This window comes from Triturus cristatus, chromosome 5_1 (genome assembly GCF_964204655.1).
Source record: "Triturus cristatus chromosome 5_1, aTriCri1.1, whole genome shotgun sequence".
Taxonomy (NCBI): domain Eukaryota; kingdom Metazoa; phylum Chordata; class Amphibia; order Caudata; family Salamandridae; genus Triturus; species Triturus cristatus.
This window is the reverse complement of record NC_140587.1, coordinates 295,433,245-295,455,072: the sequence shown is the minus strand read 5'-3', so window position 1 is coordinate 295,455,072 and position 21,828 is coordinate 295,433,245. Positions and strand designations below refer to the sequence as shown.

Genomic DNA, 21,828 nt, shown 5'->3' with positions numbered 1-21,828 from the left:
TGACCAAATATTTTGAAGTACACCTTAATTCACCACGGGTTGGCCGCATTCCCAAGTAGTGAAAGGCCTTTTAACAGCAGTTCTCAAAAATATGTTTTTCCTTCTACCTGTTACAGGCACTTGTGAACTTTGTCATCATCTCTTTTTAAAATGAGTTGTACAAGCAGACTCAGACTGTGGTAATTGTGACCTTCAGCAATACATCCTTAGATCCATTTCCTCCGCCAAAGAGGAGTTCAGACCCCATTGATTCAATCTTTCATCGGTTTCCTTCTAAGGCAGGCTGTAAGATGGCGCATCCCATCTTAAGCAGAGCCCACATAAACCAATGGCGGCATGCTTTATGTTGGCCATACCATACTGTCTGCGAGAAGCGTTCTTGATGTAGAAGCCCAACATAGGTTTGAACATACTTTTAACCTGTGCACATTTCCATCCAAACATCGTGATGCCTGGGAAACACCTGCCCTCCACTCAAACCTTATTGGCTGAAATTTATTTCAAAGAGTTGTTTCTAGCAGTTTTTTCCCACACCCATACAGTGTTGTAGTGACAAGCAGTTTAATGCCTACAGTGGCTCAGCTAAAGACAAGTCTGCAACATAAAACCCTACAGCCTGAGCGAGTTAAGTACTAAATACTCCTGCCACGTGATGCGATCTGCATTTCCCGAATGTATTTCCTGACTGGGCCAACTCAGCCGTTCATGCTCTGAAGGCCGATAACTGGAGGGCTATTAAATTAAGCAGTATTAACACCTAAGAATAACAGTGCTTAAAATCAGCAAGTAGTTGTAATATTATGTTGCGCTGTACATTGGGAAGCTCTTCTATCAATGTCCAAGCCCGTTCTACCAGACCCAGCTTGGCACCTGTAACCACCTGTCTCGGTCCTGGCAGAGATTTGCAGTACATCTGTTGTGCAAGCACTACTCTCTGGAGGCTTCCTCCTGGAGGATGCACGGCTTGGCTGAGAGATTTGAATGACCGTTTATGCTTAATTCGCCATCTCCATTTATGCTGATTTTCTGTTGCAGAAGAGTCCCAGTAGGTAGTAGTCAGGTGTTACCTGTGCGGTGATTGCTACTCTTGGTCACCCACTCACACACTGTCCAATAGGGTCAAGAGATGCTCTGAACTGGAAGTGTTGCGACGCCAAGGGTAGTAAAATTTCTCACCTTTTAATAGGCTTGAAAAGGGAAGTTGCAATGACTTCTCCATATTGGCTGAGGAACAGACCTGTTGAGTCTACAATGGCGGAGACCATCTTGCCTTGGGAAAAACATAGCCTTCCCAGAAATCCTCGGCGAGGGTCCGGATTCTGAGAAGATGGCCAAACCAGATGGGGCCGTGGAGAGGAGCGCTGCATCAGAGTATTGCATCCGCGGGCTGGCCACTAGAGGTAAGTTTTTTTTTTTTTTAGAGTTACTGCAGCCACAGGAGCAATTACAGTTCTCCCTGCTGCACTGGAAGAGCAGTGGGAGTATTGTGTCTCACACATCCCAAGTAGAATCAATAGCAGGCGGGATGGAGGACACAGCAGCCCAAATCTTTCCCGTAGCTGCTGCCCAATGCCCATTCACACTGCCATGTGAGTACTGATTTTTGGCAGCCTCCATTGGCACTTCGCTCTGGTGCATTTGAGGTTTGGAATTTTTCAGAAGACGTTTTGGATATAATAATTTTTTCACCACAGTACCCAACAGGGATTGGTGAGATTGCATGGGATGCTTTTTTGTAGCACTGTTGCTTGAAGTTTAAAACATTATTGTTTATTTTAGCCACTGTAACAGACTTGGGTTGCACCTCTCAAGCACAATATTGCATTCATCAGATAAAATTGAGAAAGGAGTCGATTACGAAATTAACTAGTTTCTAGAAGTTTACCCGGTAGCTACTTAGAGTATCCAAAACTGGGTCAACAGTAGTCATGCGAGAGAGTTGCTCTTCAAGTGCAAGATTCATTATTTTGCTTTTAATAATGCTGTCCTTTTCTGCGTTGTAAAAAGATATCACGTTTGGGACTAATACTCACCTCTATCGAGTTTGCTTTAGCACGGTATCAGAGAGGCCTTAACGTAACAGGAATTGCAAAGGTGCCTGTGTGTTTGAAAAAGCAGGCTGCGCTGGAGCAAAGTGGGATTTTCCCTTCAGCGTGTTGCCGCGCAGTCAGCTGAGACTGAGGGGACTGCGGGCGCTCTGTCTGCAGGGGCAGGCCTCGCCTCGCGGACAGGGCACACATTTTCTTCGGAGACAGACAACAAGATCATCTGATTGGCCCGCTTCCAGAGCATGCTCACAAGGGTGCCTTTGACTGGGCAATCATGGCGGAAAACCACCGAACAGGTAACGCCTGGCACCCGCCCGCCCTTCAGTCACTCATAGAAAGCGGAGCCAGTCGGTGTCCCTTTAGGGAGGCTGAAGGTGGGTTTGGCCTGGTGTTTGGGGAAACTAAACCATGTGGTGGAGTAAAGCCAAGTGCGTCTCTCTACCAATCTATGGTCAGACAGACAACTGATTCATAAGGGAGAGGCCTCTTCATACCTGAAGGTGTACATCCGCACATAAATATGGGAAACATGTAATTGTTGGGTCAGTTAGGGCGACAGATGCTTCCGTTCTTGAAGTGTAGGGTGGGGGGTTGGGGTTGGAGAACTGTTGGTTGTTCCTCCTTGGGAGACTGTTTTGTTTGGGTTGGGTCTCTTTTCCTTTGAGCCTCTTATGCTGCACCATACTCCACGCCTCTCCACGCAGTCGCCCGCACGGGCTCCGCCGCCGCTCGCTCTCCTGCGCTGCCCACTGGCCTCCCCTAGCGTGGGACCCGTAGTCCTGGCCTCCCCTGGCCACTTCATTCCTAGCGCGCTCTGTTCCCATCACTCCCATGGGTGACCTCACCTCCAAGGCTCAAGTGCGCGTCCTGTCCTGGAACGTGAACAGCTTATTGGATAGACTCAAGCACACTGCAGTCCTTAAGTATGCCCAGCGCGCGGAGGCCGATGTGCTCCTGCTTCAAGAAACCCACCTGCTTGGCGAGAACTGTCCCTTTTTGGCGCGATACGGGTACGACCGGGTATGGCACTCGGGATTCTCTCGCGGATCTCGGGGGGGTCGCCGTCCTGTTGCGCTGCTCCCTCCCTTTTGTCTTTACCCGGGTGATTCATGACCCCCACGGGATGGGGATCGCCGTCTGCGGCACGCTGGAGGGTCGGCCGCTCAGTCTCCTGTCACTCTACGTGCCGCCCACCGGGTTGTCCCAGGCCTTATCCCACGTCGCATCCTTGTTGGCAACTCTCTCGCCGGGCGCTATTGTTTTGGGAGGGGACTTCAACGCTGTCTCTGCTCCACAGCTCGACTCCTCAGGTCCGGTTTCGGCGCCCCGCGCGGGCAAAGCAGCTGGTGAGTTGGGCAGAGGCTCAGGGCTTATGCGATGCGTGGCGTATCTGGCACCCACGCGCGCGGCAATACACTCACACCTCGGCCGCCCATCACACTCATGCACGAATTGATGCGATCTTTGTCCCCTCCACCGACTGTGCAGGCATCCAGGATGTCCACATCCTTCCCAGGGGGATATCCGATCATTCTCCGGTCCTACTGGGTCTGGGCCCCCCCGCCCCGTGGGGCCCGCCAGATGTGGCGCTTCAACGCCTGGTTTCTCCAGGATAAGAAGCTCTGTAGGGAGGTGGGGTCCGCACTGACGCAGTATTTTGGCGACGACGGGTCGGTCTCCTCGGCGGGTACCCTGTGGGAGGCTTGTAAGGCCACCATCAGGGGGGCTGCCAAAGCACTGGTGGTGCGGCACCGCCAGACGCAACTCCAGCGACTCACTGCCAGCGAGGCCCGGGCACTACGACTGGAACAATCTCTCTCTGAGGTTGGGGACCCGGCCGAGGCCCGGCAACTGCGGCTTTTGCGGGAGGAGATTCGTCAGCGGTCGCTCGATGCGGCTAAACTCCTCTGGCAATCCTAGTTGGCGAGGGTATACGGGTGGGGTGATAAGAATGGTGCGCTGCTGCATCGGCTGGCTACTTACCCAAAGGCATTGCGCATCATCCCGGCGGTGGCTGACTCAGATGGCCTGCTCCAGTCCTCCTCCGTGGCAATGGCAGACGCCTTCACTCAGTATTACTCGCAGCTGTACCGGGCCCGGGCGTCAGACTTATCCTTGGCCTCACTGCTTGCAGCTAATAATCTACAGCTTCCTTGTTTTCGGTCAAGTGACTGGGAGAGTCTGGAGGTGCCTATTTCTCCTGAGGAGATTGGGGATGCGATAGGGCGCACGTCCGCGGGGAAGACCCCGGGACCGGACGGCTTCCCCCAGGAGTTTTATGCCACCTATAAGGACCTTTTGGTCCCACGGTTGGGAGCCCTCTGTGCTGAGGCGGTCAAAAACGGCTCCTTCCCTCTGGAAGCCGACATGGCCACGATTGTGGTCCTGCCCAAGTCTACGCCGCCTTCTTGTGATAGGTCGGCATACCGGCCGATCTCTCTTATTAATACTGATATCAAACTCTACGCGGCGGTCCTGGCCCAGAGGCTCCGGCCCTTTCTGTCATGCTTGGTGCATCCGGACCAATGCGGCTTCATGCCGGACCGAGGCACTCGCCACTGTCTTCATCGCCTTCACGTGGCCCTGGCTCATCGCCATCGCATATCCCCATATCTCACTCTCCTACTTGCCGATTTCGAGAAAGCCTTCGACTCGGTTGGGTGGCCCTACCTATTTGAAGTCCTGACCCACATGGGTTTCGGCCTCAAGTTTGTTGGAATGGTGCGGGTCCTTTACGCGCGCCCCCGCGCCAGAGTGTTGGTTAACGGGGCGCTGTCGAGGCCGTTTCGGATCGGCCGGGGAACACGGCAGGAGTGCCCACTGTCACCCCTCCTCTTTGCTCTTGCAATGGAGCCCCTTGCTGCCCTGATCCAAGCGGATCCTCTCCTTCGGGGCTGGGAGTGGCCGGGTCTTGAGCCAGACAGAATAGCCCTCTACGCGGACGACGTTTTGTTGTACCTTAGCGATCCGGCACGCTCGGGTCCCCGTGCACTCCATATCCTGGGCCGCTTTGGCCGCGCATCTGGCCTCTATTTAAACCCGCAAAAATCGGTCCTTGTGCCTCTACACCCCTCCCGGGAATGCTTTGATTGGCAGGACAATATTCCCCTCCGTCGGTTGTCTTTCAAATACCTGGGTATTTGGGTCTCCCTTCTCCCGGACCTGAGCTGGCCTCTTAATGTGACCCCCCTGGTTAAGAAAGCCAAAGTAGACCTGGCACGATGGCAATCGCTACCGCTCAACCTGCTGGGAGGGTGGCACTCTACAAAATGATGATTCTCCCCCGGTTCCTTTATGTATTACAGAATACTCCCGTGTCTTTCCCGAGGCCTTGGTTCCGCGAGCTGGATGGGTTGGCGACTAGATTTCTCTGGGGTGGTGGGAGACCGCGGCTGGCCCTGTCGACATGTCGCCTGCCCACCTTTGATGGAGGGCTCGGTATGACCAATCTTTACCTCTACTATTTGGCCACTCGCCTCCTAGTCATTCATGATTGGTTTGGAGGGGGATGGTCCAACCCGGCCTACAGGGTGGAATTAGAAGACTTGGGTTTCTCCTGCATTCTGGACCGGCTGTATGGCGCTCCCATCCCCGCCTCCTGCCCAGACATCACCAAAGCGATCTTCCTGGCCTGGCGAGCGGCACTTCGCCATACCCGGTGGACCGGGAGGCTGACTCGTGCCACTCCCCTCTGGCATGGGGCATGGCTGCGGGACGTTGCGGACCTGGAAGGTTTTAGATCATGGGACCTGCTCGGCATCTCCCAGCTGGGGGATATCTGGCGGGGGGGACGCATGTGCTCATACGCGGAACTGCAGGCGCGCTTTTCCCTTCACTCATCTCAATTTTATAAGTACCTCCAACTGCGACACGCCATACGCACCTACACCCCTCTGGACGTTCGGCTGCCGGATCACAGCCCCCCGGAGGCTCAGGTCCTGCTGGGTAACCTAGGGAGGGGGGGTATATCCCGAATACATCGTTCTCTTATTAACAATACTCCCATGGCCCAGGAAGGCTTGAAGGGAAGGTGGGAGGAATGGGTGGGCCCCCTAGACGAGGTTGACTGGCAGGATGCCCTTATGGCCCCCAGGCTGGTGACGGCCTCCGCCAAACTGAGGCTTATTCAAGTTTACTATCTTCATACTGCCTACCTCATACCGGCGCATCTGCACCGTGCGGGCCTCTCCGTTGACGCAGCTTGCCCCCGCTGCGGTTTTGACCCGGCCGACTTCATCCATATGGTGTGGTCATGTCCGGAATTAGGGGGCTACTGGAGGGGCATAGAAGCCGATCTCACGGAGGTCTTGGGCTGGGTGGTGCCACACAACCCTAGACACACCCTTCTGGGCATCACTGACGGTCTAGATGGCACACATGCTGAGAAACTATTCCTTATGACAGCATTAATGGTGGCGAAAAGAGATATTGCAGCGGCATGGAAGCACCCACAGCCGCCAAGCCTGGCCAAATGGAGTGCTGGTGTGGACTGGTGTGCGGCACAGGAACGGACTCTCTATCAGGCGAGGGGCTGCCCTAAGAAATATCGTAGGGTATGGGGGAAATGGTTGGGCAATGTATTATGAATATGCGATTCGGGGGGAGAGGGCGGAGGGGGGGGGGCTTCGGGTGGGGGCGGGGGGGTGGTGCGGTCTCATGCCGTGCGATTGTACATTGGTGGCTCGACAGGCTCAATGTTTCTTTTGTTGTGTCTTTTAAAACCAATAAAAACTTGTTTATCAAATATGGGAAACATGTTACATACAATTCTTACGAATAACAGCGTGGCTTGGTTTAAAAGAAAATACTGTTGAAAGAGAATTGAAGATATTTTACATTCAATGTGTATTATTGAGCTCTGCAGTTTTACTTGAGTGGTGTACTTCCTCCCCCAGATCTTCCTTATACATTTTCTCCAACTCTTCTATGCCGTCTAATAGGCCTTTACTCTCTATCATCTATACATGTGCTTCATCTAAACTATTTATTTAATCTATGGCAGAGATCCCAGCAGTGACAATTGTACTGTCGTGATAGAAGCCCTCCCCCATCCTGGTATAGGAACGAACACATGGGCACTCGTATGCTAGAAAAAGAAACCCTTCAGTACCACCTAGATCATGAAATCGTCTTACTGCTTTTTTTAAGCTACATTGCTGGTTTAAAACACCGTGATACAAAACATATGTAAAATTGTGTAGAAACAAAGATTATTTTGAGGGATCACACATCAGAATGTCTAATGACGCATTAGGCATTACTGTGTGCTGGTCACAGAAGTCTCTTACCTTTGGTAATAGACATGTGATATACTTTGTTAACTTAATTTTGGTGTGTGGGGCCAGGAGACCAAAGTTCAAATCTTGGCTTCTCCACTTTACCAAATTATGCTATCTAGTTCACATCCCTTTAATTCCCTGTGCCTCAGTTTGCTAATTTGTCGAATTTGGAGCTCTTAGAAACAGGATAAATCTCAGAATAAGTGTGATATAACACTGAGCTTAACATTACAATTAAAAAAGAGTAATAGATAGAGTGTATTTCTCGTCATCAGTACCTGGGTTTAAGATAGAGGCGAAGATTTAAATATTCATTAAATAGTACATTTATGTATATACATATGTATGTATGTGTGTGTGTGTGTGTGTGTGTGTGTGTGTGTGTGTATAAAGAAATAAATCAGTTGGCGATGCTTCAAGCGCAAAGTAAGTGCTTTTATTGATTTATTTATTTCCTCTGCGCTTTCCCGTCGTATGTCACACTCCACTACCCCCCCACCCAGCCTCACCACCCCACAGTGTTACCTGTGCGAGCTGCCACTGGTGACGCCACTGCTAGCCTTCAGTTTATATGGTGTGTGGAGGATTTCCACACTCCATTTTCGCCACAAAAAATAGTATGTGGGGGTGAAGTGTTGAGGAAGGAATATGCTACTTACCAGTATGCATCTGTTCTTGGCATGGAGAGCTGCAGAGCCACACACTTAGGATAAGATCGCCATCTGGTGTTGGGCTCGGATGATTGCAGGTTGTTGTTGTCTTCGGAAGAAGCCTTTTGGTCACGAGATAGGTGACTCCTCCTCTGGACAACAGTGCGCATGGGCATCCACTCCATCCTCAGATTGTTTTTCGCCATGATGGGAAATGATGGAGTGTGTAATAGTAAAGAGAAAGGATGTCCATGTGTAATGTCTTAATTAGACAATGCTGGAACAGATACAGGTCCCGGGGAGGCGGGTGGGCGTATGTGGCTCTGCAGCTCTACATGCCAAGAACAGATGCATACTGGTAAGTAGCATATTCCGTTCGAGGCATATGAGCTGCAGATCACACACTTAGGATAGACTATATAGCAGTGTCTCCCCTAGCGGTGGTCACCTGTATCCGTTGCAGCAGTTTGGAATAGAGTTTTTAGAACAGCTTGGCCTACTGAAGCTTGTTGTTTGGATTGCACATCAACACAGTAATGTTTAGTGAAGGTGTGTGTGGTAGACCATGAGGCTGCTTTGCAAATGTCTAAGGGAATGTTCCCTAAGAATGCCATGGAAGCCCCTATTTTACGCGTGGAGTGCGCCCTAGGGGGAACTGTAAGAGTGCGTTTAGCTTTTTGGTAACATATTTGGATACATTTAACTATCCACCTGGCTATACCTGATTTGGAGATGGGGTTGCCTTTATGTGGTGGAGTGAAAGCAACAAACCAGTGTTTTTGGTTTTGCAAAAAGGTTTGGTTCTGTCGATGTAATAAAGCAAGGCTCTTTTAACATCTAAGGTATGAAGGGCCCTCTCAGCTACTGAGTCTGGGTTAGGGAAGAAGACTGGTAGCTTGACTGATTGGTTAAGATGGAAAGGGGAAATGACTTTAGGTAGGAATTTTGGGTTTGGCCTAAGAACTACTTTGTTGCGATGTAGTTGTAGGAATGGTTCTTCAAGAGTTAAGGCTTGTATTTCACTTACCCTTCGCAGGGATGTGATTGTGATAAGGAAAGCCACTTTCCATGTTAGAAATTGCAGTTCGCATTTATGCATGGGTTCAAATGGAGGACCCATGAGCCTTGTTAGAACAATATTTAGATTCCACACTGGGGAATGTGGTAATCTTGGAGGAATAATCCTTTTGAGACCTTCCATAAAGGCTTTGATGGCTGGTACCTTAAAGAGGGACAGGTGTATTTCGTAAATAGGCCGCTAAGGCTGCTAAGTGTAGACGTATGGAGGAATACGCTAAATTGCATCTTTGCAAGTGTAGTAAATAGCAAATAATGTTTTGGATGGAAGCATCCAGTGGATGTATATCATTGTTATTGCAGTAAATGGCAAATCTTTTCCATTTTGCAGCATAACACGCCCTAGTAGTAGGTCTTCTAGCTTCTTTTATGATATTCATACAGTCTGGTGGGAGGTTGAGGTAACCGAACTCTAAGACTTCAGGAGCCAGATTGCCAAGTTCAGTTGCTGTGGATCTGGGTGTCTGATTTCTCCATGGTTCTGGGTTAATAGGGCCGGTGAAAGGCGCATTTTTGATGTGGAACTAGCGATAGTTCCAGGAGTGTCGTGAACCAAGGTTGACGTGCCCAAGTGGGAGCTACTAGGATGAGTTTTAGCGACTGTTGTTTGAGCTTGCGTACCACAAATGGAATGAGTGGGAGAGGCGGAAAAGCGTACGCAAATCTGCCTGACCAGTTCATCCATATTGCATTGCCCTTTGACTGTGGGTGTGGAAACCTGGCGGCGAAGGTTGGGCATTTTACGTTTTCGTGTGTGGCGAACAGGTCTATGTCTGGTTGGCCCCATTTTTGGAAGAATGGCAATAGGACTTTGGGGTGTAATTCCCATTCGTGGATTTGCTGTGTTTGACTACTTAGGAGATCGGCAACCTGGTTGTGAACCCCTGGAAGGTGTTCCGCTAGCAGGTAGATGTTTTGGGGAATTGCCCATCTCCAGATGTTCTGTGCGAGTTGGGACAATTGGAGAGAATGTGTCCCCCCCTGCTTTTGTATGTAATATATTGAATACATTGTCGTCATGTTGTCTGTGCGGATGAGGACAGTTTTGTTCTTTAGGTATACTTGAAAGGATTTCAGTGCTAGGAACAACGCTAGGAGTTCTAGGTGATTGATATGGAGCAGTTTTTGTTGAGTGGTCCATCTGCCCTGAGTGGTATGTTGAAGGAGATGGGCTCCCCACCCTGTGAGAGATGCGTCAGTCGTCAGCACTACTTGTGGAAGAGGCTCTAAGAACGGTCGCCCTTTGGACAGGTTGATGGTGTTCCACCATTTCAGTGAGCGAAGTGAGCGACTGTCCACCAACACCAGATCGGTAAGTTGTCCGTGAGCCTGGTTCCACTGTTGTGCTAGACATTCTTGCAAGGGACGCATTTGAAGTCATGCGTGGGGTACGATGGAGATGCATGATGCCATCATGCCTAACAGTTGCATAAACACTCTTGCTGGAAGAGAGTGTTGGGTTTGGAATTTTAAGATGAGGTTCTGTATGTTGGCTATCCTGGCTGTGCTGGGATAAGCTATGGCCTTGGACGTATCTATGGTAGCTCCCAGATATTGATGTATGTGGGAGGGTTGCAGTTGAGATTTGGGATAGTTGATGGTAAATCCCAAGTCGTGTAGGGTTTGAATAGTGCAGTGAGTGTGGAGAACGCATCTGTCGAGAGTATTGGCTTTTATGAGCCAATCGTCGAGATAGGGGAAGACATGGATTTGTTGTCTCCTGAGATGCGCTGCTACTACTGCTAAGCATTTGGTGAATACCCTGGGTGCAGTTGTTACTCCGAATGGGAGGACTGTAAACTGATAGTGCTGTCCGTCTACCACAAATCTTAGATACTTCCTGTGAGCGGGATGCATGGGGATGTGAGCGGGATGCATGGGGATGTGAAAGTATGCGTCCTTGAGGTCCAATGTGGCAAGGAAGTCGCCTTGTTGAAGTAGTGGGAGGACTTGTTGGAGAGTGATCATATGGAAGTGATCTGAGTGTATGTACCGGTTTAGTAGTCTGAGGTCGAGTATGGGTCTTAAGGTCTCGTCCTTTTTGGGAATTAGGAAGTATAGAGAATATACTCCTGTACCCTGATGTTGGAGTGGAACTGGTTCTATTGCGTGTTTTTGAAGCAAGGACCGAATTTCCTGTTTGAGGAGTGTAAGATGGTGTGGAGACATTGGACGGTGTTTGGGTGGTATGTGTGGGGGGGTGTTTGTGAGTTCGAGGCAGTAACCAAACTGGATAATTTGTCTTACCCACTTGTCTGTTGTGATGTAATTCCAGACAGGTAGGAACTGTTGGGAGTCCTCCCCCGACTGGAGTGGAATGGTCTGGGGGGAGTGGGGGCAAGTCACTGTTCAGTGGCTGGAGAGGTGCGGGTGTTGGTATTGCCCCGTCCTGGGCCCTTGGTATTGTTTCCCCTATACCCTCCTCTAAAATATCCTCTGTTAGGGGATGTTTGTGCGGAGGTTTTGAAGGTGGAAGAGATGTCTGTTGCCACATTTTTGGAGGCTCCCCTGTAAAAGGAGCGTCGAAAGGAGCCTCGGGGTTGTGGAGACTGTAATGCTCCCATTGATTTAGCAGTCTCGTTATCTTTCTTCATCTTTTCTAGTGCAGTGTCTACTGCGGGTCCAAATAGTTGCTCCTGGTTGAATGGTTGAGCAAGAATGGTTGTTTGTACTTCCGGCTTAAAGCCTGAAATACGTAGCCATGCGTGTCGTCTGAGTAGTATGCTTGTGTTAACTGCCCTAGAGGCAGTGTCCGCTGCGTCTAATGCACATTTGATTGACGCATTAGATATGCGTTTTCCCTCTTGGATGAGGTCATTGGCCTGGGATTTGTACTGATCTGGCAGGTGTTGCAAAAGATCTTCTAGTTGATCATAATGAGCCCTATCATATCGGGCTAATAGGGCTTCTGTATTGGCAATACGCCAATGGTTAGCAGCTTGTGCTGCAACCCGTTTGCCCGAGGCCTCTAGTAGCTTGGACTCTTTGTCTGGGGGCGGTGTGTCTCCTGTTGTTTGGGAGTTAGCCCGCTTTTGTGTGTTTAAAACAACTACAGAGTCTAGAGGGAGCTGTGCCTTAATGTACGCGGGATCTTGTGGGGCCGGTCTATATTTTTTTTCAATTCGGGGGTTAAGGACCCTGGCTCTAACAGGGTCTTTAAAAACCTCAGTGGCGTGTTTTATGACCCCTTTAATCATGGGCAAGATCTGAACTGACTTTTGCGACTGTTCAAAAGTGTCGAGAAGAAAATCCTCTTCAGGGGTATCTGAGTGCATGGTGACGCCATGGAACAGTGCCGCCCTGTTTATCAGCTGTCCAAACCCTAGGTGGTCATCAGGAGGGGAGGGTTTGGAGGGGTATGTAGTGGGATAAGGGATGTCAGGTAAAGGAAAAGCCCAGTCATCTAAGGGTGCCGTATCCGGGAGTATGAAAGGATCAGTAGGATCATTAGGATCATTAAGGTCATCTGGGTCTCCCCCTCCCCCTAAATCATCATCATCATCATCATCCTGTGGAGGTGGTGTATGTGAAGGAGATGGTAGAGGAGGAGGAGATGGGGGCGGAGGGGGTGGGATGAGAGGTAATATAGGAGAGGAAGGACGAATGGGTGAGGTGGCAAAGTCCTTCTTCTTCATGGGAGCTGGAGGAGGTGTTGTATCCAGCTTCCTTTTCTTGTATGGCACAGCGGTGACATGTGCGGTCTTTGGATTGATATAAATCCTTTTTTGCGTGGGATCCGGGCGAAAAAGTTCTTCATTGTCCGAAAGTGGCTTTGGTGCCGACTTTTTCGGTTCCAATCTATGTTGTGGGTGATCGGCAGAGTCTCTATGGACTTTTTTCGGTCCCGAGGATGGGTTCGGTGCCGAAGAACCTTTCGGTGCCGGTGGAGATTTCGGCCTCGATGGTCTCGGAGCCTGCTTCGGTGCCGAGAGGTGTTGAGTCTTTGGTGCCGAAGGTATTGTGGGCACAATAACGTGGTTTGCTCGAGCCCGAGCCACCTGCAGGCTTATATTTCTTCGGAGCCGGGCCGGACGGCGGGGCTTCTGAAGATGATTTTCAGTCGCGACTGGGGCGGAGTCTTGACCAATGTCTTTTTTGGGGGGGTTGGGGTAGGGGCACTGGTACTCACTCGTTGCCCCGGAGTGATGAGGTCATCAGAATCGTCCGCTTCGGATACGATTTGGAGGTCTTCGGAATCGTCTACCGGGACATCCTGGGCAAAGATTTCCTCTGGTTCTGGAGCTGGTCTGGCCATGATATGGCGTCGAGCTCTTCGGTCCCGGATGGTTTTCTTGGAACGGAATGCGGCGCAGGCTGGACAGTTGGATTCGTTGTGTTCCGGCGAGAGGCACAGGTTGCAGACCTCGTGGTGGTCACTGTGGGGGAACTTTGCTCCACATTGGGGGCATTTTTTAAAAGGTGTCCTTTCCATGAGCCGTATCCGGAACCGGTCGGATTGGATTTCGATGTCGAGTTGTAAGGGTTGTTTTGGTTTCGAAAGCTGGATTTTTAGAAGTATTCAGCCGGAGTGGAAAAGTCACATCCGAACCCAATGGCGGAAAAAAACAATCTGAGGATGGAGTGGATGCCCATGCGCACTGTTGTCCAGAGGAGGAGTCACCTATCTCGTGACCAAAAGGCTTCTTCCGAAGACAACAACAACCTGCAATCATCCGAGCCCAACACCAGATGGCGATCTTATCCTAAGTGTGTGATCTGCAGCTCATATGCCTCGAACAATACGCTCCCTTTCCAACATGGACATAGCCAGACCAATGAATAAAAGTGCACATTTGTTAATACATCACATGGAAAACGAATCATATTTTGTGCACAGAGATGCCAGCTATTTTTAGGTCTTGCCTAGGCAGCAAGCAAGCGCTCCTCTAGGAGGGCCTTTAGCCATCGGTCTTCACTTTTCAAGCACTGCACTTGTGGCGGCATCCACCTTGCGGGAGCGAGCAGCGGCGTGTCACAAGCATGGGTGCAGTGCTTGAAAAGTGAAGACTGCTCTCCCAAGCGCGTGCACGCACCACTCGCGGGCTCACCTCCTGCTTCCCCTCTCTCATATAACCTCTTCCTTGTCCTAAATCACTTCCTTCTCCTGGCACCCGACTTAATTCTCCGTTTGCCACGCTTGTTATCTTCTGGCACGCGCTGTTCTGGCTCGCGCTCTCTCTCTCTCTCACACACACTAACTCCCGCACGCACACTTTCGCTCACACACAGATACTCTCGCTCACACATTCTCTCTCACTCGAATGCTATCTCACGTCTAAATTGTGCCACCACTGTCGCAGCTTTTGAGGTTGGAAATCTCTTAAACGCCCATTTATTTGGTCAACTGTTGCATATATTTAAAAAATAACAGTTCACAATGGCACCAAAATGCGTGTGAGCCACTTAAAGCACACACAAACTTAAAACGTGGTTTATGTTACAATAGGATGCGATATCATCTTTGCTTCTTTTCCAGTCAGATCACTTCATGTCTGATTTGAGCATTTTCAAGGGGAGCCATGCCACCTAGCATTCAAACAGCAGAAGTGTAGTCGTGCTAAAGAGAAGTTTTGCTTTGACTAAGCATGCAGAGGTGAACCACTGGAAGTGTTTGCCATCCCCAGCTTCCACTGCTGGCATGTTGGCCGCAGTGCTGGCGCATTTGCCCCATCCCTGCCGTCCGTATTGCTGCTATCATCCCGCCTGCCCATGCGTGTCTCTGCCTAGACTGCCAACTGTCTAAGATTTTACACATCTTTAATATGGTACTGGTCCCCATTCGAAATGCATTGCTGGTTTCGGGTCAAAGTGGATGGCGCTGTACTACAGGAATAGATGCAGGGTTGATTTGTCAGAACAGGGATCTGCTACAAGAGAAGCAGTGTGTGTGGTGTAGGTTGCAATTGAGGCACATAACAGTCCTTGTTGGTCTGTGGGTGCCCTTCCGCCAGGCCATCACGTCATCAGTCACTCTGATTGGGTCAGGATTTGTATGTAGCAAAAAGAGCCTCAGCATTAACCTCCCTTCATCCGCTCATGATAAAATCTCACACGTAAGGCACTGAAATGTCACACATGAGGGCAGAGGAAATATAAAATGGTCACACAAACTGAAATCTTAGCAACTATGCTTTGGTTGATCTTGGTTGCAACGTCGCTGCAAGTTTTGATGAAAAATTCAAATCGCTTGATTATAAGAATCCTGGTATGGGCAGGTCACGCAACGTTACAGGGTTTCATTATTACTGGCAATGATCTGCTTGTTTTTAGGAACTTATACGGTCCCAAAGGCGAGGCCTATTGTCTATGCCAATGCTTGTTTTAAGTAGTTCACATGCATTATATGCAGTGCGCTGATGCCAATGCTGATGAACGATCTTGTCAGCTGATGCCTAAGGTTAGATGAACCCCAGTAGCCAGTAGTTGAAAGCGGCAGTCCAAAAGCCTGTTTCTGTATGCTGTACGTACGTATGCAAACGTATGTTGTGCATTGGATGATGACGTGAGCTCTTGCCAGACAGCCAAAGATGTCTGTATGCGAGACCTAAAACGGGGACATTAAAGGGCAAAAATTAAGCATATTGCTGGGAAACAGATGAGGTTCGGGTTTAGATGGACAGTGATGTTAAACCCCTATAGAATGAATTGGGGGGCTTAGTAGCTATTTACAGCGCTTACAAAAACTGTAAAAGGGTGAAATCAAGCACTATATAAAAAAATATATATAATTTAAGTTGTTGCTACGAAACCCCACTCAAGAGGGTAAGGTAGTATCCCTGCTTAATTGGGTTAGGGCGAGTATAAATGAGGGAGTTTTGCTTTCAGGAGTAAGTGCAGCGTCTGAGAAACCACTGCATCTAGAGAGTAGCAGGTGAAAAGAAATTTGACAAACGTATTATTTCTCGGCAGAGTAAGCTGTTGCACCCTGTCACCCCAAGAACCTTTAAAGATGAGAGGTACGGACAGTGCCTTCATTTGCTTCCTTTTCCATCTCGATCACGGAGGCTTCGCAGGCTCCACGCTCGGATCTAGTCCTGCAGGGATCATTCACAGCCGCTGCAACAATAGCGAATGCTCTGCGAGAGGCACTGATGAAGCTGCCACGTCGTCTCAAAACGTATGACATACATCGAACTAAAGCAGAACTACAAGATACTGCGCTCAACATCAGAGCTCAGCACTTCTAACATTTTAATGCAGCCTAAACACACCCTGCCGGAAACTGGTGCAACCGATGCACACTTGGCGCACCAGACAACAACTGGACAATTCCACAAACCCAGGAATATCACGCAGCAGCCACTGTACTGACTAAACAACTCTATACATACAAGTTCCGCCCCCTATAACAAGGATGTCGAACCATACCACAAGGACACAACCCACCATTCAGCAAGCAAAAAACACACAGATGCAACCACACTACAAACACCTACCACCATCAGCACTTCAAAAATCTCTGTAAAGGACACCACATACAGCAGTGCAAGTACATCCCATGCCACTCTGCCAATGTACCCAAACACTATGCCAATGCAACCCACATTGCTGTGCACACAGCACCACTCTGTAAAACATGTTCTCTGTAAACACACAGTTGCAAATACAACTCACACAAATACAATCCAGAAGGATCTTCATACACAACCCCCATGTTTCTGCAGACACACTCTTGGCCCCATTTATTGTTATATTTGATCATTACTTGCTCTCCGTGATTATATACCGAGCCAGAGGTGTTCTCCTAGCATTCTTTCACAATGGATTACTGCAGATTGGATAGGCCTTGAGTGAAGTCATAACATATTCCCACTCTGTCTTCCGAAATTTCAGAATTATTTTTGAGGATCAGAGACATATGCATAATATACTGCTGGGTGCAAGTCCTCCAAGCAGTACATTCCCTATTCTCTGAAACACGTTTTTTCTGTTGGTTTTAACAATACATCTTCCTTGGGTCTGAACATTAACAACAGAAAAGTCTTTCGAGCCATTATTGCTCTTGGTCTCGCACATAAGTCATTCACCAGTCATTTTTACCCATTTCTGGTAACATGCTGATCATTGACAAGAACACATTCCCAGAAGACTCCAACCTCCATCACATTTTAAAGTTTGGATCCTGGCTTTAAAGAAATAAACGGAGGATGGCTCTATTAAGCAGGAGCATTTTTCTCCAGAAGTTTTCTTTGAAACGCGCTGCAGGCCTTCCACAAACGCTTTGGCTTTTTTTGCTATTGTTTCGAGATGATGTTTCAATGTTGAAGTATCGACATGTGATGCCAAATTGGCTGAATTTGGAGACCCTGAACAGCTTCTTCACAGCATGGAAGAAGTATTTACAACACTCCGTCATTCAATTGTCCCACATTGTAAGCTTGCATTTACGTCCACTTAATTGAACGTAGTTGGTTTTGCGGCACATTTCCTGGGCACGGAGGGCAGCTTGTACAATATGTCTTGATCTTGGCACTACAAAAAAATCATTAGCTTACATAAGGCATAACACATTTCCCTCTTCTTGGTACATCTTATGCCTTGTAGAGGAATCGGCAGTATATAGAAAAAGTTAAGGGCTGGTGACTGCATAGGTTGGTTACAAGACTGTTAAAGGACGGGGAAGACTATCAGAACTACAAGTTGATGCAAAGAGCGAGCCAGCACTAGGTAACGGGGCTGCGGTAGCTGGTGGAGGGTTTATCGTGGTTGTGGTGGTGGCTAGCTACTGATACTGCTCATTAGAGAGAGCTCGGCAACGACCTACGAATCCATGTGTACTTAGAAGGGGTGGTTCTGGGCATTAGGAGAGTGTGGAGAAAGTGCCACAGGCAAACCCAGATAGTTTTAATTCAAAGGTAGGAAGTAAAAAAAGGCGACTGGGTCGTAGAAACAGAGTATTTTTTTTAAGTAAGTGGAAGGGTTCATTTTTTAGGAAAGAGAAAGTAGATGGGATGGGGAACCAGGATTCCACATCCTTTTGGTTTTCATTAAGATACAGATAGGCACTGAAAAAAACTAAGAGGTGGTGGCATTAAAAACACACTATTTTAATGAGCTGTGGGGTCCATGCTAACCATAGAGACTACTGAGGCAGTCACCTTCGTCCACGAAGACTGGGCCAGTCTGTCTGTGCCAAGGAAGAACTCTGTCCAGTACCCAGTGTGAGCTAAAGATGGACCAGGGTAAGCGGGCGACTCAAGCCCATGCTTTTACATTTTATGAACGCCATTCACACTTTATATAATAGAAAATATGGCCAAAATCAAATTAAGACCAATATTATACAAAGCTGAACAACAAAAAGTTGATTTTTTAAAAGCACTCTTCGCTTCAAACATTACCTTTCTTTGCCTTCTTCTGTAGCTTCAGTGTATCCGACGATTTCTTTTTAATCTCTTGTCGAGCTTTTTTATATTCTAAAAAGTAAAAAACATTTATTAAGACATCGAGGACTTGATACGATACCTCAGTTGACATCGGGTTTCGTTTTATACATGAATGAAGGTTGATTACTGGTAACAGCAACCAAAAGACAATGAGACCAAACATTCAAATTCGAAGCACAACTTGAAGTGACCTAGGGCTCGCTATATAAAGTTTGCAAATTAAAATTTTCAAACATCAAATAAGAGCATTTTGATAGATGTGGAAACCGTTACAATTCCATGTAGCATGTGCTTTCACATGCCAAGTGTTGTGCAAATGTGCATCACCTGTCGAGCGGACTGAACTGAACTTCAAACTCCAGGCTCACTTATCCCTGTGCCTCTCCATCAATCAGGGTTAAGTGTGGACAAATGCAAAGATTGTTTTACTTTTAGGGTGCAAAATGTTAAATTATAATCCCCTAGCAAGGAATACAAGTCATGTACTGGAATCTGTGAAAGAATACCACTCTACAAAGACAAATTACACACACGGAGCTGCCAAGCTAGCCCGGGTCACAAGAGTCCTAGCTCCTTCACCTGCAGCACTTTGCATGGGACAACATGGCGGCTTTACAGTCGTATGCAGATCCAGTTGGTGGCTCCACGCCATTCACAAAGGACAATCTCATTCCACGCTGACACTATTCAGAAAATTGCCTGTCTTGCTTTTTTATTAGCGTTTTCTGTCACTATTGATACCTGTTGTTTTGGAATCACAGACGCTCAGGAAGTAACATGGGTGAATGTATTAGGTCTCGCCTAGGCAGTGCTTTTGCGGTCTCTTTGAGACATGCTGTGTTCAGGATATGGGACTGAAGCCCCTCCAATCTTTTCTATGCCCCTCCCAACTTTTCTATTGGCTCTTCTTACTGTCCTTGGGCTTTTCATTGGTGAAATAGCTTACTAGTCCCTCCTTTTCAAATATTGGAACCTTTCATACAGACTGGCACTGTTACATGAAAGCACTTTCTTTCTTACAGCACCTGCATGCTTTTTTTTCTTGCTTGCCTCAAAAGCAGACCCCCTGCCACCTACGACAGCATCAAGCAGCGCTCGCTGTGCGCCATTATTTATTAACATCGCTGTATGCTTTTTTTAATTGTTTTTTTGTGCGGTGGGGGATGTCTTGGGCTTCTTTGGTATGCGTGTGCTTGCTTCTGACTGCTTTTCAATGGAGGTGGGCCTTATTTTGTCTTTGAGATCTGCCCACACATAGCGGGCAGCAGCTGAGAAGGCACAGCTCTCTCTCTCTGCGTTATTGTTATTCATTCAGACTGATCAGGGTTAACAACACTGCCAGAGTCCTGCTCACACGTTCTCATCAGTGCCTGAACCTGGTTTCCCGTAGGTCACAGCCAGTCAGTCATCCCTTTCGATTTTGTTTTTAATAGGTCTTTGGTAAATATGGATGTTATGAAGGAGGAGCGGTGCACAATGGGCTGCAGCATCACGTCATGTGTTTCGTCTTATTTTGGAGAAATACAGCATAGCTGCAGACTCCGTCACTGCTCACGCATCCATGTAGCAAGACTAAAACAAGCATTGGCATAGCCAATAGGTCTCGCCTTTGGGACCTTATAAGTGTTTAGTTATCCAGCACAATATCCTTGGTGCAACAACATGAACTGTTGCATGGCTAAACACTTATAAAGTCCCAATGGCGTGACCTATTGGCTATGCCAATGCTTGTTGATAATATGAGGGCCTGATTGCAGAAAACCATTTGTACATGTAAGTTCATTTTACCTGTAGACATGCCTCATCAGGGGTAGTGATCGCTATATAAATGCAATTACAATTACCATGGTTTACAAGTACTGAAACTTAGCTAAAACGATCTCACCTTGAAAACAGTCGGCCATATACTGCTCTTTGAAGGAGTAAATCCATTTAAAGGGGATCATGGGAAGGAAATACCCCACATGTGAAAGTGTAATGGTACGGGTTTCTCCATTACGATGCATTTTTTTTTCCATGGAGAAATACTAAATAAACATGGGTAAAGGCATTTTAATATATGCAATTATACACTACATTCAGTTACTCATGATGAACTTCCTTCACTCGCATGTAAAAAGGTAGTTTTCCACGAGTTCTCCTGGAATCTGCTCAGAGACTTTTGGGGGAAATTCAAAACGTTTACTGATCTGCACCAACGCAAAGGGGGTTGGAGCTGTAGAAGGACAGTTTTTAAATGGAGGCCCTTGATATTGACTATGACTAAGATTCTGGCATCCATACAAAAGGGAGTGAGTGGTTTGCCACGGAAAGAAGCAGAAGGGTGGGTGATGGGCAGAGAATGCTATGCAAATAGCTCAAGACGACGTTCTAAACACTAATTATTTATGCACTCCGCTAATTGAAAGGCGAGGGTGATTTGAGGAGCGGACAGGGAATAATACGCTGTTCATTCATAGGTCTACTTTTGACTGAACAAGCTCAGTCAGCCCCCGCCCCTCTACCCGAACAACTAGGAGCAGAGCGAAGTTTGTGATGCAGATACAGTTTTTGAGTCAGCATACTATGTAAGTGGGTAATTTCACAGATCCTTGCTTTGAAGTTTGGCGCTGCCCTTGCTCCGCGAGATTCTGCCATTCGGGAGTGTTAATACCAAGCGCGCTTCTTAGCCACGGACCCAGAAGATCTAATCAACGAAGCAGCGTAATGAGAGCAGGCGCGCCACCGCTTGGCACAAGCCACTTATTTCTACATAAAAAAGGGAATCCGTCTAAAGAACCTCAACCCAAGATGTAAAAATGGCTTAACGAATTTAGCGTGAATTCCAAGGCGGATGTATGCCAGTTGCCCAGGATGGGACCCGTTTGAAAATAGACTTGCCCTGTGCAGAATATTTAAATAGTGTCTCCAGGGTTCAAAACGTAGGCCCAGCGCACGCTGGTAGTCTTCCTGTGCGCCAGGCCTCGCTTTAGAATAAGGCGCGCAATCCATTTATTTCAAAGAGAGGGTGTGAATTTATCATAGGCGCTCCCGGCAGTGTCAGCGAAGAATCAAGAGGTTATTTATTGCTCTTGTAATAACCGTCTTGACAGAAACTAATAATTACATTTAATAACAAGCCCAGAAGTTGTGTGCGCGTGTGGTAAAAGGAAGCTTAATGAGCCATGACAAGAGAGAGGAGCAAGCCCGGGAGTTGTGTGCGCACACGCGCTAAAAGGAAGCTTAATGTGCCATGACAAGAGAGAGGAGGAAAGCCAGATGGCGCCTCTGCGCATAACCGCAAGCTTTAGGCCACAAGCAAAAGCATGTGGTCGGATTTTTAAAGCCCACTTACTAAATGTCTCACCAGACCAGAGCATGCGCTGGCTCAGGCGAGACCTAAATATGA

General features: G+C 48.1%; 1 protein-coding gene across 10 annotated transcripts in view; it reads right to left on the bottom strand.

The window, feature by feature from the left end:
* The window catches only part of MTSS1 (MTSS I-BAR domain containing 1), a 495,007-nt gene that overhangs the window by 132,068 nt on the left and 341,111 nt on the right, over positions 1 to 21,828 (bottom strand). For all 10 annotated transcript variants that reach the window (XM_085604969.1, XM_085604972.1, XM_085604973.1 and 7 more), the window contains exon 6: positions 18,396 to 18,470. In XM_085604969.1, coding sequence (XP_085461095.1) covers positions 18,396 to 18,470 — 75 coding nt within the window. The remainder of the gene's footprint in view (positions 1 to 18,395; positions 18,471 to 21,828) is intronic.